General features: G+C 38.4%; 1 protein-coding gene across 5 annotated transcripts in view; it reads right to left on the bottom strand.

Moving 5' to 3' along the window:
• Positions 1-19426, bottom strand: part of VPS13C (vacuolar protein sorting 13 homolog C) — a 228727-nt gene that overhangs the window by 195512 nt on the left and 13789 nt on the right. For 3 of the 5 annotated variants that reach the window (XM_072147788.1, XM_072147784.1, XM_072147785.1), the window contains exons 2-7: positions 17786-17829; positions 14154-14196; positions 9550-9645; positions 7417-7518; positions 7215-7271; positions 1151-1213 (exon numbers count right to left, since the gene is read on the bottom strand). In XM_072147788.1, the coding sequence (XP_072003889.1) occupies positions 1151-1213; positions 7215-7271; positions 7417-7518; positions 9550-9645; positions 14154-14196; positions 17786-17829 (405 nt within the window). The remainder of the gene's footprint in view (positions 1-1150; positions 1214-7214; positions 7272-7416; positions 7519-9549; positions 9646-14153; positions 14197-17785; positions 17830-19426) is intronic. The other 2 variants (XM_072147786.1, XM_072147787.1) reach the window with 1 other exon arrangement.

The following is a 19426-nucleotide window of genomic DNA, read 5'->3' as shown; positions in this document are numbered from 1 at the left end:
ATCTTTTAGTCCAAAAGTGGAGATATAAAAGTTGGAGGTTGACGGAACCTGGCAAATTGAAAAGCAATGGATTTAATAAAATGGGTATGAAAAATGGTTCAGAAAAAAAAAAAAAAAAAAAAGATGGTTTAGATCAGTGGTTCTCAACCTTTCTAATGCTGTAAACCCGGAATACAGTTCCTCATGTTGCGGTGACCCCAAACCATGTACAAGAATATTGTATTTGTGCCCAAAACGCAATAAAATCAGGGCTCCGATGAAGTTAGGCGACCCCTGTGTTTTGGACGTTCGACCCTCGCCGGGGTCGCGACCCACAGGTTGAGAACCACTGGTTTAGATGGTTTCATTGTTGTTATAGTCCTTAAAGGGAACCTGTCATGTGAAATTGGCCTATTAAAAGACTATTAGTATGTTGTCAATCAGCTAAACAGCTTCTAGAACATGTATGCTTCACTGTAACTGATGGTCCTATGTCCATGGGAAAACATTGACTAGATCTCCCAAAGTCTGGAACATGATGTCAATTACATGGGAGAAGGTGTTCACAGGCAGGGAAGAGCTTGACTTTAGTGTTAAACTCTCCTGCTCCCTGACTTTATACATCAAACTTACATCTCTCTTCAAAGCTGATTTTCTAGGCGATCCCACCACACTGGGCCATGGAAGAAACATAATCTAGAGGGAGTTCAACTGCTTGACAACACACTGGTAGTGGTTTATTAGGCCAATTTCTGATGCCAGGTTCCCTTTAATAGGCTTCCCTTTAAAAGGTTCCTCCTTTCCTAGGGTGTTTGGCTGGCAGTGGATGGGAGTTTGTTGGATATTCATTGCCTTTTATAGGAAAGGATATATTGATTTTTATTGTAATTGACAACTTTGGATGTGATCAAATTTAAAATAAACCATCCTGTTATTTTTCCCAATCATTGTGTGAAACATAAGAGATTAAATTTTGCTTTTGAGTTTTCCCACTGCAGTAAATTAGGGACTGTTTCTGTGGTAGCGCCCCTAACTTAACACAAAAAACACCCTAAACTGCTTTTTTCCCCAAATGGGCTGAGGAGAGCAACATAATTAATTCTACAGGGAACATATAAGCAGTTCAATGTTGACAGAAAGAGAAAAAAATAAACATGCACCGCATACCCACCTTTTTTAGTATCATGAACCCTAAAATGTTTCTTAAAAGATTTGTGCTTTTTGCTTTTGGGTCCTTTATAATGAAAGCATAGGTATAAGAAAGGGATGAAAAGGGGTTAGTAAAGTTCAACAGACTTACTTTTTAAGTTAAAGGGAAACCAAATTGATCATATCATTTGCACATAACGCACAAGAACTGACTGAAGATAATTCTCAAATGCAAGAATACTTCACAAACCAGAACTAGCCCAAATTAATAATAAAAACAAATATCTACAAAATGTTCAGCAAAACAACAAAATACACATACTACAAATGCTCAAACCTAGGAAGAGAGTAGATGTACAACCTCACACTGCCCTCCAAGAGTTAATAGAAAGTGAGAGAAGACAAAAGAACAATAGGAGTGCTCTCCTCATGCATTAAATGATAAACAAGGTATCCCTCCTATGTGTATAGAGAGACTCTCACCTTGTTATGCTGGTATAAAAGCATATAATATGTAGCCTGGCAGCTGTCCACTTATGACACCATCCTCCACTTTCCTGGACGACCGATGGACGATTCCAAAATATAGCCGACTGATATTATATACGTGTGTAGTCAGCGCTCAAGGAACTTATTGCACCTGTGGTACAGGATTCCATAAAATATTCAATTTAATATTAAAAAATGCAACACATTTTGGTCCAGGACCTGGAACTTCATCAGGCAATACATAAAAGTGTTTATGCGTTGCCTGATGAAGGTGCAGGTCCTGGACCAAAACGCATCACGCTTTTTAATAATAAATTGAATATTTTATGGAATCTTCTACCACGGGTCCAATAAGTTCCATGAGCGCTGAATACACACTTATGTAATATCAGTTGGATTTATTTTACATACTACAAATGCCCATCTTAAATCCATTCTTATGTTTATGGTTCTAGAAAAGCCTACCTAAAAACTTATGACCTAGCCCAACTATAGGTCATCAAATACCAATTGATCAGGGACTCAACAGTTCAGCTGTTCTCTGCAGTCAATTAATAATGGATCAAGAAGCAGAAGCTCCAATCTCAGTGTAGTGGATGAGCCAAGTCAATGCAGTTTAGCCTTCATTCAAAGAATAAAAGCAGATCTGCAGAAAACTGGGACAATAGCTACACACTGAACAGAATGTTCTCTTTTCCGCTTCATTCTAGGTTTATCAGCTGCTGAGAAGAGATGATCTTGGGAGTGCTGGGTTTTGTATCCATCTGATAGGGAGGAGCCATATTTTTTAAGTTGCAATCCAGCCTCTATCCTAATTCACAACCATAAATAAGGATGGAGGCTCTATCCAAAAGGCGTACGCTGATCCCCTGACTTCTGCTCTACCAGTGTACGTTTCCTGATTTTATCTCATGTAATTTCATCTTCTAGCTGGATTGAATCTTATATGATTACTGTGCTCAAAAGAAGCTGGAGAAACTGTGCTCAAATACTTCACAACTTATGGTAGTTCACTCCCATCTATAATACATAACATCTTTAAATGAAATCAAAACAGAAAACTGCATGTATTGTTATGGTAATTTAGAAGCCTTTCAAAAGTACCTCATGGCAATCTTTAAAGTTTGTTGGTCAAGTTCTCTGTAAAACGGAGGTGCAGTCATACATTCTGGTGGCACCAGTTTTCACAATAATTGCTTTAGAAAATAGAAAACCAGTGCACCATCAGGAACAGCATTGCTCAAGCGCACCATGAGGTTCATTTGCATAAAGATAAAAAACACGTTTTTCTAATTCTCAGAGTAAAGGTATGTCTGGATCTCCATCTTAATGTTATCACATCTGCATTTTCCACATCAGCTATGTAAAGTAGCAACGTAGACCAAGCGTTAACCTTTTTCTTCTAAGTTATATTTGCAATACCCGGACAAATATTCTCATTGTGAATAACTAGTGCATAAGGCCACAGATACCATTGTGTGCTCATTAGCTTTTATTCTTAAACCAATTGTAGCCAGGTGTGCTGTTGGCTCTGCAGCTAGAGATACTGTAGACGTGTAAAAATGAGAAATAGTTGCTATGTTTAGACAACAATGCTGTATTAATAGCGCCTCTGGGTATGTAGACTGTGGCATTACACAAGGCTTTCCAGCGTCATGAACCTTCAGTGAGGGATGGCGAAAATTAAAATCAAGCCAACATTAACAGGGAAAATAAAGAAGATATCCGTGTGGTGACAGCATGATAGAGGAAACTATGTCAATGCCATTTATATGTAAATCAAGGAGGAAATTATTAAGATTTATGACTGATCTGATTGAAATATCGCAAATAGTAGAAGCTTATACATGTCAATGCTTGGCATAAAATCCATATGGACAGAAAAATTGCATCACATCTTTTATTTTTCCACTGAAGGCTTGGTCCAGAGGATCACAGGGCAAGATGGCAGTGGGTAAGCCAATAAAGGTTGCAGTCATAAGGCACCTTCAAATCACATTATATCTAGGTCTACAAAAGGCTAGAAACACATATCAAGTTACTGTAATATGGAAAATTACATAATACAAACCTGATTAGCGTATTACTATATAAGGACACTTAGCATTTGAGATTGGAATTTACATAATGGAAAAAAACTAGCAGAATTCTAGTGTAAAGGTAGGAAATAAAAAATAATATTTGGTATCACTCATAGAATTTTTTTGTATACATGTGTAGTATAAAACAACCTGCAGCAGAGAGTTCCACAGTCTCCCTGCTATTACAGTAAATAACCCCTGTCTATGGCGATGGTAGAACTGCCTCTCCTCTAGGCGTAGAGGATGTCCCCTTGTCCTGCCCAAATATAAAAAGTATAAATAGATCTTTGGAAAGATCCTTGTACTGCCCATTTCAGTATTTCTACATTGTAATGAGGTACTTTATACAATATTGCATGTGCGGACTGACCACGGATTTGTGGGAAAAACTATGTTTTTGCCTTTTGATTGTATTTTTGTATATAATCATATATAAACCCATCTATAAAAAAACAAGCCATCTAACTGGCTATGAACCAGTTATGACTTTTGAACAATGATTAAAAAAAAAAAAAAATCAGCTTGGATGAGAAAGTCACGGCTACAATAGATGAGCTAGATGGAAACATTTAGGTAGGACAACATAATGACCAAGATAAGAGTAGTATCTGAGAAAAACAATGTCCAAACTATTCCCTTTGACCCCAAAGATTTATAAGACATAAAGCATCATTAAGTTTGATCACTTGCAATCGTTGATTGCCAAGCCTAGTTTCCCTGGCAACAACTGAGAAATTCCTGGAATTGTCAGCGACACTCAATTTTGTGTCTCTTGATGGATAGTTGGCCCTTTGCCGAAGAGCTTCAACTACCCTATAACAGAATGATTTCAGAAGATCCTCTATCTCTAATGTGTGGAATAGATGGTGGCAGAGGACAACCGGACAGGGAAAGGTCACCGGAATATCTCACGGTCATGGAAGTTGTTTAACCCCTTAAGGACGCAGGGTTTTTTCATTCATTTCTCGCTCTCCACCTTCAAAAATCCATAACTTTTTCATTTTTACGTGTACAGAGCTGTGAGAGGGCTTATTTTGTGCGCAACAAATTTTACTTTCCCGTAATGTTATTTATTTTAACATGCCGTGTACTGCGAAGCTTAAAAAAAAAAATTCCAAATGTGGAAAAGTTGAAGAAAAAAAAAAACGCACGTCACGTTCTTGTGGGCTCAGTTTTTACGACTTTGACTGTGCGCTCCAAATAACACCTCAGCTTTATTCTTTGGTTTGGTGCGATCGCGGTGATACCAAATTTATATAGGTTTTATTGTGTTTTAAGACATTTTCAAAAATTAAACGCTAATAACTTTTTCATACTTTGGAGTACGAGATGTGTGAGGTGTCATTTTTTGCAAAATGAGACAACGTTTTCATTGCTACCATTTTGAAGTCTGTGCGACATTTTGATCATTTTTTATTCCATTTTTTATGTGATGTAAAAAGGTGTAAAAGTCGCATTTCGGACATTTGGGCGCCATTTCCCCTCTCGGCGGTCACCGCCGGCCGTAACCGTTTTTATATTTTGATAGATCGGGCATTTTGGGACGCAGCGATACCTAATGTGTCTGTGATTTTTACTGTTTATTATGTTTTATATCAGTTCTAGCAAAAGGGGGATGATTTGTATTTTTTATATTTTATTAATTTATTTTTATTTTTTAAACTTTTTTTTTCACTATATCTTAGACCAGTGATGGCAAACCTTTTAGAGGCCGAGTGCCCAAACTACAACAAAGACCCGCTTATTTATCTCAAAGTGCCAACACAGAAATTTAATTTGTGGTTTATACTCCCTTCTCTGTCACAGTTTTCATTGATACCAGCACTCTGAGCACACCAATAAAGGAGAAAATAGTCCCAGATACAGCTGTCACTTTAAAGGAAACCTACCACTTGTAGTGGCAGGTTTCTGATGGAAATACCGGGCACCAGCTCAGGGTGAGCTGGTGCCAGAGCTTATTTTCGTTAGTGTTTTAAACCGCGGTATCGCGGTTTAAAACACTTTTTAAACTTTATAGCCGGCGCAGGCAGGTACGCGCTCGGCGCTTACCGTGCGCGCGGCTACATAGGAAGTGAATGAGAGCCGCGCGCATGGTAAGCGCCGAGCGCGTACCTGCCTGCGCCGGCTATAAAGTTTAAAAAGTGTTTTAAACCGCGATACCGCAGTTTAAAACACTAACGAAAATAAGCTCCGGCACCAGCTCACCCTGAGCTGGTGCCCGGTATTTCCATCAGAAACCTGCCACTACAAGTGGTAGGTTTCCTTTAAAATACCTCTGTGCACAGCAAGTCCTGGGCTGTCTGGGACTGCAGGAAGATATCTGGATGCATCTCTGGTGATGGCCTGAGTGCCCACAGAAAGGCATAGGTTAGCCATCACTGTCTTAGACCATCTAGGGTACATTAACCCTAGATAGTCAGATCGTTCCTACCATATACTGCAATACTTCTGTATTGCAATATATGGCATTTTTGCAGCTCATTCATTACAATGAGCCACTGGCTCATTGTAACGAATCTGCAGAAGCCATTAAGCCTCGGGTCAAACGTCTTTTAAATGCCGCCGCCGACTTTGCTGGCGCCAATCAAAGGGTTAATAGCTGCGATCGGAGCAAGCACCGACCGCGGTTATTAGCGGTGGGGGTTTGCTGCAATATGCAACAACCCCCACCTTTGTATGAAGAGGACTCAGCCCGTGAGCCCTCTTCATACATTCCCTATACCTCTGCGCCGTAGAGCGGGTTAACGGCGGTTTAACGGCTCTTTGGCCTTTCCTTTGCCCTACTCTGGTAAACATTATCAGATAGCGAGATCTTGGGGTAGGGATAAAGGTGATGCACGATAATAATGTGATGTCTTCTTTGAAACCTTATTCTCTTCCTAGGTTCCTCTCCATCTTGTATTGGAGATGCCGGTGAATACCCCAATGTTTAATAATTCTAGATAATTAATACATTTTTATGTGTATTATATCTGCCAAATAGCTGCAATATAATTAGCCATTTGTTGTTTATACTCATTGCTCTTCAAAAACAACACAAACGATGACAACCATGTCTGTAAGGACAACACAATTACAAAAACAACAAGAACAACATGATGACCTGTCTTCAGAACAGTGGTCCCCCAAACCTTGTTCCATCTGCTTACGTGTTGCCCACAAAAGTAAATATAGGAAGTCACAAACAATCTACGGCTTCATCAGACTGGGCAGGGACCAAGGGACCCCTCTTGAGAAGATGGCTAAGGGTACAGTTGGAAGAACCTGTCACTATGAAAATGCAAACAAAACTGTATATAACTCTACTCTATAACTGCAGTTATATGACATCCGGCCTGCAAAATACAGGTTTGCTAATGACACTTACTGCAGTTCAAGTAGTTATGGCATAAATGGATATTAAGAGAGATGTTTAATTCACTGTGACTTATATAAAAAAAATAAAATTAAAAAAATTACTTCACATTAAAAAATGGAAAAAAACACAACAACAACCAACCATACATCTATACCCACCAGACTGCTTCTTAGTACTCATATAACTCTGCAAGTTGTAGCAATCACCAAGAACTCCTTCATCCAAAGGCAAGCATACAAGTAATAGAAATGACAATAACTTTAATTTTTTTATTTATTTATTTATTTTTTTTCAAGGGAATAGATTTTTAGAATCATCAAGCATCAATACACTTATAAGATTTTCAGTATTCGCACCAACCTTTGTCAGCAGATTTCTGTAAAGCCTCCTCAATCCGTAGCAGCTCTCTCTGCTTGGCCTCTTGCAGATTCCGTTCTTCTTTTTCTGCATCATATTTTATGCCTTGAAAGAGAAACGCATTTAAAACAACTGAGTTATAGCCATACATAGGGGTAGAAATGCAATTAAAAACCCTCATAATGAAATAACGCAGGAGGTTTATTTTATTGTGGTTAAAGTTTTTACATGCAAGACACATTTCTTTATCAGGCTGGTAGCTGTAATCAGGTAACTCAAACCATAACACTAACGGACACTCAAGGCTCAATGTTGTATATAGGGTCATGTCACAGCATGTAGCAGATGGCCAAATATGAAAATAGACAGCTGCAGGCTTGTCAGAGTGACAAAACTGGATCCTATACACCATTAAAAATGCCATCACTGTTAGACTATAAAAGACATTAGAAGGTGGCATTGTCTGATGAGTCACATGTTTTTGTAAATCACATACACAGCTTAGTCCATGTGTTCCACTTAAAAGAAACCTGTCATCAGGAATGACAACACCTTACCTTACTAGCCTCCCTCACTATCAGGAGCAGAATTAGTGGCTGCTGGTACCCGTCATCAGCTAAAAATGGCATTGCTGATAACAGGTTACCTGAAGTTGATAGGGCATCAGGATGTACAATGGGAAGCACAGAAGTCAGTGAAGGCAATGTTGTGTTCAAGGAAAAAAAGTTATAGCTGTGTAAACAGCCTAAATAGGTTGTGGCTGGGGGATTAGGCAGGTGGTCTAATGTCACGACAAGCGATCCATCAATGGTATGCCCTTGATTTTCCAATCAGACATTGAGTCTGTAAAGATTTGTCCAGGTATCATTGAGAAATAAATGAAGATTTCTCGGTATAATTACAGGTGGTCCGTAACACCCGACCCCTAGTTACATACAGACCCCTCTGCCCACTGTGACCTCTGGTGAAGCTCTCTGGATGTTACTTTAGTCCCAGGCTACAATGATCAGCTGCAAAGTGTCTGTAATGAAGTTTTATTAATAATCCTTGGTCCCATCACAGCAAAAAATTTTGAAAATTGTCACTAATTTTGTCTGGATGTAAAATTATAAAATATACAGTTGCGACTCACGTACAAATTCACCTTAATAAGAAACCTACAGAACCTGTCTTGTACATAACCTGGGGACTGCCTGTACTTGATTTAAGAAACGTGTAGCCATACCAAGCGACTGCCCATTTAAAACTACACAAATATTACGTTTTGTTCCCATGGGCACCAGGGAACATGTCGTGCCAGGCTAAGTAACAACAAGTTCCTAATATCATGTCTGTTTTTTTTTCCTCTTTATGTCACCCGCTTTGGCAGTCATTTTCCAACATCATATGTTTACATGAGTAATAGATTGCCAGAGGGTTGCAAACGGTTTACACTTTAAAAGTCTATAAATACATCAGACATTACTTGTGTATTCTCCAGTTCCTAAATAAAATGGTGACAAAAGCCTCCTTTGGATCCCTTCGGATATTTATTTGGGGTGCAGTACTACATTTACTTATTTGCTAATGTATTGTATATCCCATCAGGGATTATATGATGTATGTAAATAACACTCAATAATTAACACACGCAGTTAATTTTTCCTCTATGCATATACTGTTTTTATTTCTTGTCTGTTAAAGGTTTTAATTCTGTTTTAGTGCCCTAATTAAAAGATTATTTGGCCAAATATAGATCTATAAAATATCGATTATGGAGATTTTGAGCCAGCCCTCACTTGCAGGGCTCTTCTAGTACTGGTTCGGTCTAATTTTGTATCTTTTGTACCGATTTGTTCTGGTCTTTATGTAATGTATGTGAACCCATTATTGAATGTATGGCACAATGGAATTAATGGTGTTCTATAAATAAAAAAATAATAAAAAGAAGATACTGTATTGATTCCAGTCTGCATATATTATGCACCACTTGTTTTATTTCATATGTGTAGCATTGGATATGAAACAAAGCCCTCACCTATATTAATTAAGTGGCACAGGCCGGGATTATTCCTAGTCCTGAAAATGTAATTTTGATTGCATGCTTTTAATATTTCCTAGGAAAATGGATAATAGTAACTCACTACCAAAACTTACTTGCACCAGGTACCACCAACAGATATAAGCCTTCAAGAGTAGCAACCACTGCATCACCATACAAGTTCTTCCAAGGAATTTTCAGGATAAGTTTATCTGTTATAGAAATGAAAAAGAAAAAAAATAATGAACTCAAATATTGATGTGACAAATGGTTTTATTTTTAACAATATAAAAATATTTATCCAGAATAAAAGCATTGTTTTTGTTATGCGTTTATTTTTATTTTAGTGGCAGAAGTTAGAACCTTTATAACACATTTCCAGGTATTCCTTCTTTCAATTTTTACTTTTCCTTCCCTTTAAGTGAAATGATTTATAGAGGTCCTTCATGCATATTGGATGCACATAAAATGCATTGGGGCAGATTTATTAAATTGTCTTTAAGTCAGAATATTTCTAGCCAACCATCACAGCTCAGCTTTCATTTTACCAGCGCACATGAATATTTTAAAGGGGAGTTGTGATTGGTTGCCATGGGCAACTAGAAATATTCTGACTTTCAGACAGCTTGATAAATCTGCCCAGATGTAATTGGAGGTGTAAAGTTTGCAGAAAGTTTTTTTTGTTCCAGTGTCCAATGTGCATACTATAAATATTTTCGTTTTAATGTATGGGTTGTGGGACACAGTCATACAAAATTTTTGATGTGTACCAATTTTCACTTTTTGATTAAAAATATATAAATTTTTCCAGTATAGGAGCGTTTATGTAACCTTTTTTGAACATTTTTTACATTGGTTTTAAGTAGTCTTAGTTAAAAAAAAAATGAAGTGACAATTTAAGATGCCTCCCCCCCTGATCCTACCTGCACATGAAAGTAAGCCATTCTTGGACCACAAAAAAAAAAAATCCATAGTCCTTATGTCATCAGTGCATAAAGTCTGGCCCCGGCTGCTGACAGCAAAAAATAATGTTCATGGGCAGTATAAGGATATTCTAGGTTTAACCAGACAGCTCACACACAAATCCATAGAAAATAGCATGAGCACAATGGTGCAGATTTATAAAAATTGCCCTATGGTTAGACAGTGCAGAGTTACACTAAACAGGTTTATTCTGCACCAGATTCATACAAGTGTCTGGTGCTGGGTGATAAATCTGTCCTAGTCTAAGACTGTCTAGTCGTTCCCTACAACTCCTTTTAGTTGGCTTACTTTATGCCAGAAAGTTAGAACAAAATTCTGTACGGTGAAAAGAATTTTTGGTGCACGGAACTTTTTGGCGTAAGGCCACACCCCCTTTGTCGAGCTAGTCGTAACAGAGCCAGAAAGCGGTCTGAAACCCTTTATAAATGTGGTGCAGACACGTTATTAGTGCAAACTATGACAGAATTCTGTCATAGACAGGTTCATAAATATACCCCAACGTCCGTGTACATGTTGGTAGAACCCTGGCAATTACAATATGTCAGGATACAGTTAATATGTCAGCTGGAAGCTGCTTTATAAATGATTTATCAGAAACATGACATGCGCCTTCATTTGAAGTCTCCTGTTCTTGAATGGTTAATTATATAATTATGTTATCTTTTATAGCAATCGCTGACATCTGATGAAAAGATCAAAATGATTCTCAAAGCTTGCGTAGATGAACATCTGTGTGTGACTTTGATATTTGCCTAATAAAAGGTTCACTGATTTTAAGCACTTAAAACACACACAATCCAGAGAGGGAAGACCACAACCATGGCAACACAGCATCAATTTTGGAAGTTGTGGGTGAGGAATTATTGAGATCTGAACATTGAATCTAAATGAGCCAGACTACCCATCTATTAAGGCATTTAACAAAGACAGGAAAATAAAAATGACACTGAAATGTCGATGTATAGATCCACCTTTAAATTTACTAGAGCAAGAGGTTGTCAAACCTCACTGTGATCAGCTTAATGTTTATCCGAGCTGTAATCCAGTATTCTTCAATGACTTGTAAGAAGAAATGCAGAACTAGCAGGACTCTTTTGAGGAATTAATCAAGCAATGGCATCCCCAGCACTCCATGGCCTGGTTCACTCAATTATCATTAGCCTCCTGTTAAACATCCCTAGGACTGCAGTATTCTGCTAGACCAGCTTTCTAGCTGCTCATTCACATCTATTTTGTTTTCCAGTTGTTCTGCTGGTATTCTGTTGCTTGATGGTCATAGATTCCTGCAGATTCTGTTTTTCGCTATTCATAATTAAACATCTAGCAACAGCAGATGCTAAACTGGAATTTGGTTCCACTCCTGGCTGCATCCCCTGCCACAAGTTTACTTCCAAATGCATTGTTCAGCGACATCCGTGTGTGCAGCAGAATATTTGGTTCCAACCAATCCAACATCTATATTCTGAGGCTACATAGCCCAGCATGCCCTATTCTTCGGTGCCTGAGCAGAGAGGCTCCTAGCCTGTCTAATCTTGCTTCACGGTACTCCTCATTTTGCAGATTCCTTGTGTTTGAACGGATCCTGACCAAGAGGAAGCAACACAATGGGGCAGATTTATCAAGTGTCTGAAAGTCAGAATATTTCCAGTTGCCCATGGCAACCAATCACAGCTCAGCTTTCATTTTACCAGTGCTCATGAATATTTTAAAGGGGAGCTGTGATTGGTTGCCATGAGCAACTGGAAATATTCTGACTTTCAGACAGCTTGATAAATCTGCCCCAATCTCTCTGCAGATCCCTCTATAGAGGTGAAAACTGGTTAGCTAGCAGAGTGGGTTCACACCCCGCAGTTTGTCACAATGGGTAGAGTAGCACAAACTGAGAAGGTGGATTTCAAACATCACATTAATGAGGTTGAATTCTACTCCCCGAATCCACAGCAATAATTTACATGATTCTAAACGATTAGCTGGATAAAGCTTGAAATACCCTTTTATCTTCCTGGCTCCATAGTTGTGTGTTATAAGAGGATTTACCAGGAGATCAACGTTTAAGTTTTGTGCCCCTAAATCCCAGCTATATAGGTTCTCTGTTCAAAGATAGCCACCACATATGTAGAGGATTTAAAATGACATAATTATCATTGGCATAATTGATGGCATAAAGTCTGTAAATTTATAATGGAGCATGTGTTCTGTTTTCACAATGTAGCTGCATTGCCTTTTAGGAAAGCATCCTTGTGTTCAAATTAACTCACCTCACAGGTAGTAATAGCAATAGGAGTAAGATAAAAATTATGAGACTGGGTTATAAGTAATACCACAATAACAGCCATCCATGATATAGATGACAATAATCACATGCCATATCCAACGGCAGACAACCTATATATAGACAAAGCTACACAGGAAACTCTCTGATCAGAGCTTAGAGCAATAACTGACTGGGAATAGTGTTCCCTGGATATAAGCAAAGAGCTTCCCACATACCATTTCAAATAAAATAGGAATGATATGGAGCAATTCTATGGTAACCTTCGACAAAATTTACTGTTCTGCCTGGTAACAAAACCACCTGTGAAGCCGTCTAAAAAATTCTGAGGAAAGCCCTGTCTGCGTAGAGTTTCACATTAGGGAACAATCCAACCCATTCAGCACATTATCTGAAGCAATGATTACATGCACAGGGCATAAATGCATTCAATCACTTCTTATTTTTAGAAAGTATTTGCTTCACCTATCAGCTGTTGCTAGGTGGCTGTATCCCAGGTACACTTTTATTTCTTGCAAACATAAGTATTGGAAAATTAAGTTCTTAAATGCCTAAAAATGTTTTATTTTTTTGATCTAATACTATGGTTCTATGGGAGATATTCACTACTGCCATTCTCCCACTTCTCTGCCATTTATGACAAAAAAAATGTATTATGGTATAATAGTAATTTTAAAAGAACATTTAATGCTTTAACCAACATAATTTATTGTGGATTCTTTGTTAAAGTCTATATGTAAAGCACAGGGTTGAATTTAATCTCAACAGGAGATGTATACAGCTTTATACTTAAAGGAAACCTGTCATATGTAGCCCCACCATATTTACCCATCCAAATCCACAAATACTACCTACATGTTTATTTTATTGTTTTTTGTATATGATGTTTCATTTTTCCATAAACAGTTATGACAAGCTACCCACCTATCAGCTGTTTCGACTGCCTTCCCCCGAATCCTCCATTCAACGTCACTCTCTGGCTTATTAGAGTTCTTACACATGCGTAATGCGCCTGGTATTTTGGCTCCGCCTCTACATAAAGAGCTGGAGCCAAGATCTCAGGCCATCCCAGGCAAGCTGGAGAGTGGGAAATGCATATAAAAGGGAGGTGGCGGGGTGGAAAGTGGAAATGGCCGGCAGGAGACAGGTTTGCTTGACTGGATCTCGGCCAAGAATAAAAGTTGTTTTGGAGATATGAAGCAACTTTGCCCACCTATAAAAACCATGTTCTGAGGACTTCCAACCTGCTGCACAGGGTACTGTTAGTGGATTTGTAGCGGTACATGTGGCGACAGGTTCCTGTTAAAGGAAGCCTACCATCAAAATAAGTATGGATAAACCACAGGCACTTACACTTAGACCAAGGCATTGTGACTGTGGTAATCTTCTTATAATTGTTATACATGGCTTCCTTCCTTCAAAATTTTAAAATCAAAGGAAAGATGTGCTATTCTTAATACATACCTATTTGTCCAGCTTTTACTTTAAATGGTACGTCCAATTCACTCTATTAAGAAGAAAGAAAGAAAAAATGTTCTTACACAATAAAATCAAAGTAACTTATGGTGAATAGCACAAGAGCAGAAATATTGATTTCCTCTGTTAGCAGGTGTACAATATTTACAGTGTATAAAGACTTAAATATTTTAACTCAATCTAAGGCCTCATGCACACAAAAGTTTTATTGGGCAGAGTGCTAGCTGTATTTTAGTAGCCAACACACGGCTCTATGAATTTTAATTGGCTCATGCCCATGGCTATGGATTCCACTTCGCACATTGTAATCAATGGGTTAAAGACCCAAGGCTTTCATGGCGACCGATCGCCGCTCCCCGATGATGTCACGCTAGCACCGATCGCGGGTGTTACGGGTAAGTCTTTGCTGCAATATGCCCTCTTCATACGTGTGACGTACTATTACATCACATGTAGGGAAGGGGTTAAAGAGCAGTGTCACAAAAGTGCAACAAAAAGCTTCCTCTGTTAAAAATTATACCACACCACATGGAGATCGCTGATGTGATAAGCTGGAAGTGTAACAAACCACAGTAAGTTCTCAACAGCACGATGCGTGCTTCTTGTGTGCAAATAGAAATTTATTAGTCTGTACAAATCAAGCAAAAGAACGTGCGATACAGTCAGCAAAACTGGTTAGAGGCAGATTGTACGTGTTCAACTAGGACTTAACAGACAACGATCTATACTCTACCCATCTGCAAGAACATAGTGTAACCATGTCCATGTAACCTACATATGTAAAGAGGCTAGAAATCACATATACAAAGCAGTTCGGCCCATGAAACTCCTAATTGTTCCTTATAAATTGGGTCCAGCTGACCACAAAATGACATTACTGCGCTCTTGTCCCACTGGGATGCAGGGTCTTCTTGCATCATATATAACTATGAAGCCAGGAGTCCCTTTCCTGGGGAAGTGTGCGTTTCAGGAAAAGTGGCCACACCCAAGTGAAACTCCTCTAACGACATTTAGAGTGGATTGAGACTCATAGTAGCAAAATAAATGAAGAAAATTTACCCCTTTAACAACCTAGGATGAAAAATGTACGTCCAGGTCGGTGGCTTATTCGCCGCCCAGGATGTACATTTTCAGCCTCAACAGTTGTCAGCAGTGCGGGAGTCGGGCTGCATGCGACAGACGAGCTTGCAGCTGTTCAACCCTATAGGCGACCCAGTCATGTCTATAGGGCTTCTAGACTAAATTCCCCTAAATGCCCCATATATTACAAAACTCCCACATTTGATAAAAAAAGTGAAAATCACCAGACAATCCATCCAAAATATTAAATCAATACTGAACCGATTACGGTAAAAAAACATGCCGAAAACTAGGAGTTTTGCGCCTGCAACCAAACAAAAAAGCAATAAAAATTGATCGCATCTACACCAAAATGATTCCAATAAAAACTTGTTCTGCAAAAAATAAACTATTATATGGCTCAATCAAGAAAAAAATCAAAATATTATGCCTCTTAGAAAATGGCACAGCAAAAGCAAGTGCTAATTTTCTCCAAATGCATTTTTATTCTGCAAAAAAATAAAAAAATCTATATATATGGAATATTGCCATAATCATAGTGACCCATAGAACATAAAAAACATGATATCTATGCTATATGGTATATAAGACTATACTCAAGAGAATCGCCACAACAACATCTCACATGTTTTTTCTCATTTTATCCTGCATGAAAATGAAAATTTTTGGGCTAAATAAACATTTTGTCAAAATTTGAAAATTCTGCATAGAACTTATGTTTTATTTCATGTTTGATGCTTAAACAGTTAACAAGCTTAGCAAGGGCTGTTTTGAATACAGTAGTTTGAAAGGTAAAATTTAAAAATGCGGTACTTTTAAAACCCTTATAAAACATGAGTACATTTTCATGTAAAAAAATCGGGAAAATTGCTGATTAATTTGTAAGCCTGCTAACATTCTAATAAAATAACATAAAAAATGACGTCAGCATAAAGCAGACGTATGGTTAAAGTTAGTTGGGAGGTTAGACTAACTGTCTGATGAGAATAACATTTAGAAATCAGAGAATTGCTCATTTTTCACCAAATTTTACATTTTTTCATAAATAAATGCAAAACATTTCAACCAAAGTATACCTCTAAGGCAATCTGAAAATCACCCTGGTAAATTATTATTATATATTTATAAATTGCTTATAGGGACACATGGTAGATATGTAAAATTGGGCTGGGTCCTTAAAAAGTAACTGTAAAGGATTTTTTCACAAATCAATAGCTCTTGGGATGTAAAACAACTTTGCCTATTACCTTTGCTACCTATATTCAGCAGTTTCCTTGCTCAGATTCCCCCTCAGATTACCTCATTGCTGCAATAGCTGCTTCTTCTCCCTTTGCTAATAAGCCCTGTGAATCTGTACTTTGTTTACACTTTGTGTATGATCCAGTTTCATGGGAGGGAAGGAGGTCATGTGAAAGTGTATGAATGTGTGTGGGCAGATGTCTAATGCAAAGAACAGTGAGGTACAAGATGTCCACTATTCCCTATCAATCCCTCCATCCCAGTCTGCGATTCTACAGGACTTTCTTTGTCTCCTCTCCTTATGCTGCCTTCCGCACCTTGTCATTGGCAGTATCAGCTCTGCTCAGATAAGCTATTAACCCTTAGTGCTCACACAGCACAGGCATAGACTTCATGTCCTAATGATTTCTACCACTTATTACATGTTCACTGCTCCTCCATGTAATGGAAGCTGCCAGACTAGTCACCATATACATCCTGTATGTGCACTGTGCAGTGTTCACTGGATTCACTTGTGGAAAACTAAATGGATTTATTGCTAAATTACTTTGAGAGAGAACACAAGGCATCGTGGGATGTGTGGGCAAGCTAACTGGCCTCAGCCTGAGGGCATAGACTGACAGACATTAGTCTATGGAAAGAAAAGGACGAAGCAGCACAAAGTAGGCATCATTATGTTTGTTTTCAAAGGGGTAATCACGTATAATAATTAGGTAAAATCACTTTAGCATTACAAATGTACTTTAAGGTGAAAATGAGCTGGGTCTTTGATGGGTTAAGGGAGTTTAACACCCCTCAACTCACCCACAAGTAAATATAACATTTTGTAGAGCATATTATAAGTTTTAAAAGCCTGTTTTCTTTTTTCCAGGGATGTGTCTTTTATTGTTAATGAAACTTAGCTTTATGGTTCCCCAGAGATAGATCCATTTCTGTAGGTCACCTGTTTTCTTCCTTCTATGCATCCCAGAACCAGGCGGAGCACAAACATGGAGCAACACATGTTGTAGAAAGAAGAAAACAGGAGAACTAGTCACTTCCCTGTTGCACCAAGATAAAAAAAATTTCTACAATGACTTATCGCTGGCAAACAGGAACGGTATTTCTGGAAATCTTATATACACAATGCTGGATTTTCTTGTGGCAGAGCCCAGCAGTGGTACACTCCCTTTAAGCTAAAAAGAAAAAGTATTAAAACAAACACAGATGAATATATGTCATACTTATTTATCGATCCAAGTCCACCATGCTGATAGTATAGACACAAAGCAAACTATATATATTTACACACAAATACTCACCAAGGCATTCTCACGAATCTGTAAATTTTCAAGTGAAACGTTTCCTTAAGAATGGAAAAAAGATAGCATTAAAAAAAAAAAAACTTTACTTAAAATACAAAGCCACTCAATATAGAATAAATGAACACCAGTTTTATCTACGTTTATAATAAAATGTACATTTTTTTTTTAAATAGGCTTTGTTTACACTGGCATTGTGCATTTCCTTTGTTATCTCTGGCTATGGAGAACAACAGAAACTGAATAAAAAGCTAAAAAGAATTTCTCGGTTTAGAAGTTAATTTACTTCCACAGAGGACTAACTTTCGTCATGTTTCTAACATTTATAACAGCTCTCAGTCTTAGTCTTTGGGTCAGTAAATTCACAGACTTACCAAATTGCTATACTTTTTATGTTTATAAACCGTTTAAAAAATTTGGCATATCGCAATGTAATTTATTTGTCGTACCAGCTAATGTTCGTATTGCTACCATTATGAGACATGTACGAGATTTAGATCACTTTGTTCCAGAGATCAAATTAATATCTGTACAGGATCATAGAGTCCTTCAAAAAAGCCTCATGTGTCTAAATATGCATGCACTTTTTCCTGTAATGGAGGGACAATGAGGACAGCACCGAACAACAGAAATCGTACAATCCTCAGTTACTGGTGAAAAAAGATGACAGGACTGTGGACTGTGTGTGCATCATTCTGTTGGGTCAAAATGGAGTTAGCAAATGCATGCACCCTCTACATACTGATTCCTCAGGACTGCAAATGTAGGAGGCAGTGGCTGTCCCAGCGGAAAATGTAGCCTCACAATTACCTGCAGTTAGGAGAGATCAGACAGGGGGCAAGTGCAGGACACAACATTGAGTAGTACCAGCCCATCTACATCCGCTGGCAAGCGTTTGAAACCGATTCTTTTGAACTATTGACTGAGAAATTAGTTAAAAAAAAAAAAGTTCAGACTAGGACACGCCTTACTATCTAACAGAGTGCACACACAGTCCATTAAAATAACGGCCAAGGGCAATTATCCATTTACCCCTTCCCGCACCCAACTGTGACATCGCTCCTACATCACTCCCAACCTAGAGGGTTTCGTATGGGTATATACGGCACAACAGCATGCTGGAGAGGTCATGAGGATGTCATGAGGAAGCCTTTCTGGCATACAATTATAGCCTTTACAACTAAATATCTCACAAATTATGTCCCTAGGGACCCTCTGTGGGCCATCTTTGGGTACATAGATACAGAAAAACAACGTTGTACCAGAGGGTGTCAGAGATTACTGACAGCACCTTCCACCTTTCTTACTTTCCACCTCCCCCTCATCCGATCCCCTAGAACAGTGATGGCGAACCTTTTAGAGCCGGAGTGCCCAAACTTCAACCAAAAGCCACTTATTTATTGCAAAGTGCCAGCGCAGCAATTTAAGCAGTAATTTATTTCTCCTTGTTCTTTGACAACTTTCAATCGTTCAGCCTCCTAAGGACACCAATGCAGTTGAAAGGGGGAGGGCAAATTCATCTATCATTGTAGGAAGATTCTGCAGGAAGATTCTGTGAGTTCTGTCTGGTGAACTTCATTCTGGGGTGATGGCCTGGGTGCCCACAGAGAGGGCTCCGAGTGCCGCCTCTGGCACCAGTGC

This window comes from Engystomops pustulosus, chromosome 4 (assembly GCF_040894005.1).
Source record: "Engystomops pustulosus chromosome 4, aEngPut4.maternal, whole genome shotgun sequence".
Taxonomy (NCBI): domain Eukaryota; kingdom Metazoa; phylum Chordata; class Amphibia; order Anura; family Leptodactylidae; genus Engystomops; species Engystomops pustulosus.
The sequence above is the reverse complement of the archived record's forward strand: the minus strand, read 5'-3'. Positions and strand labels throughout refer to the sequence as shown.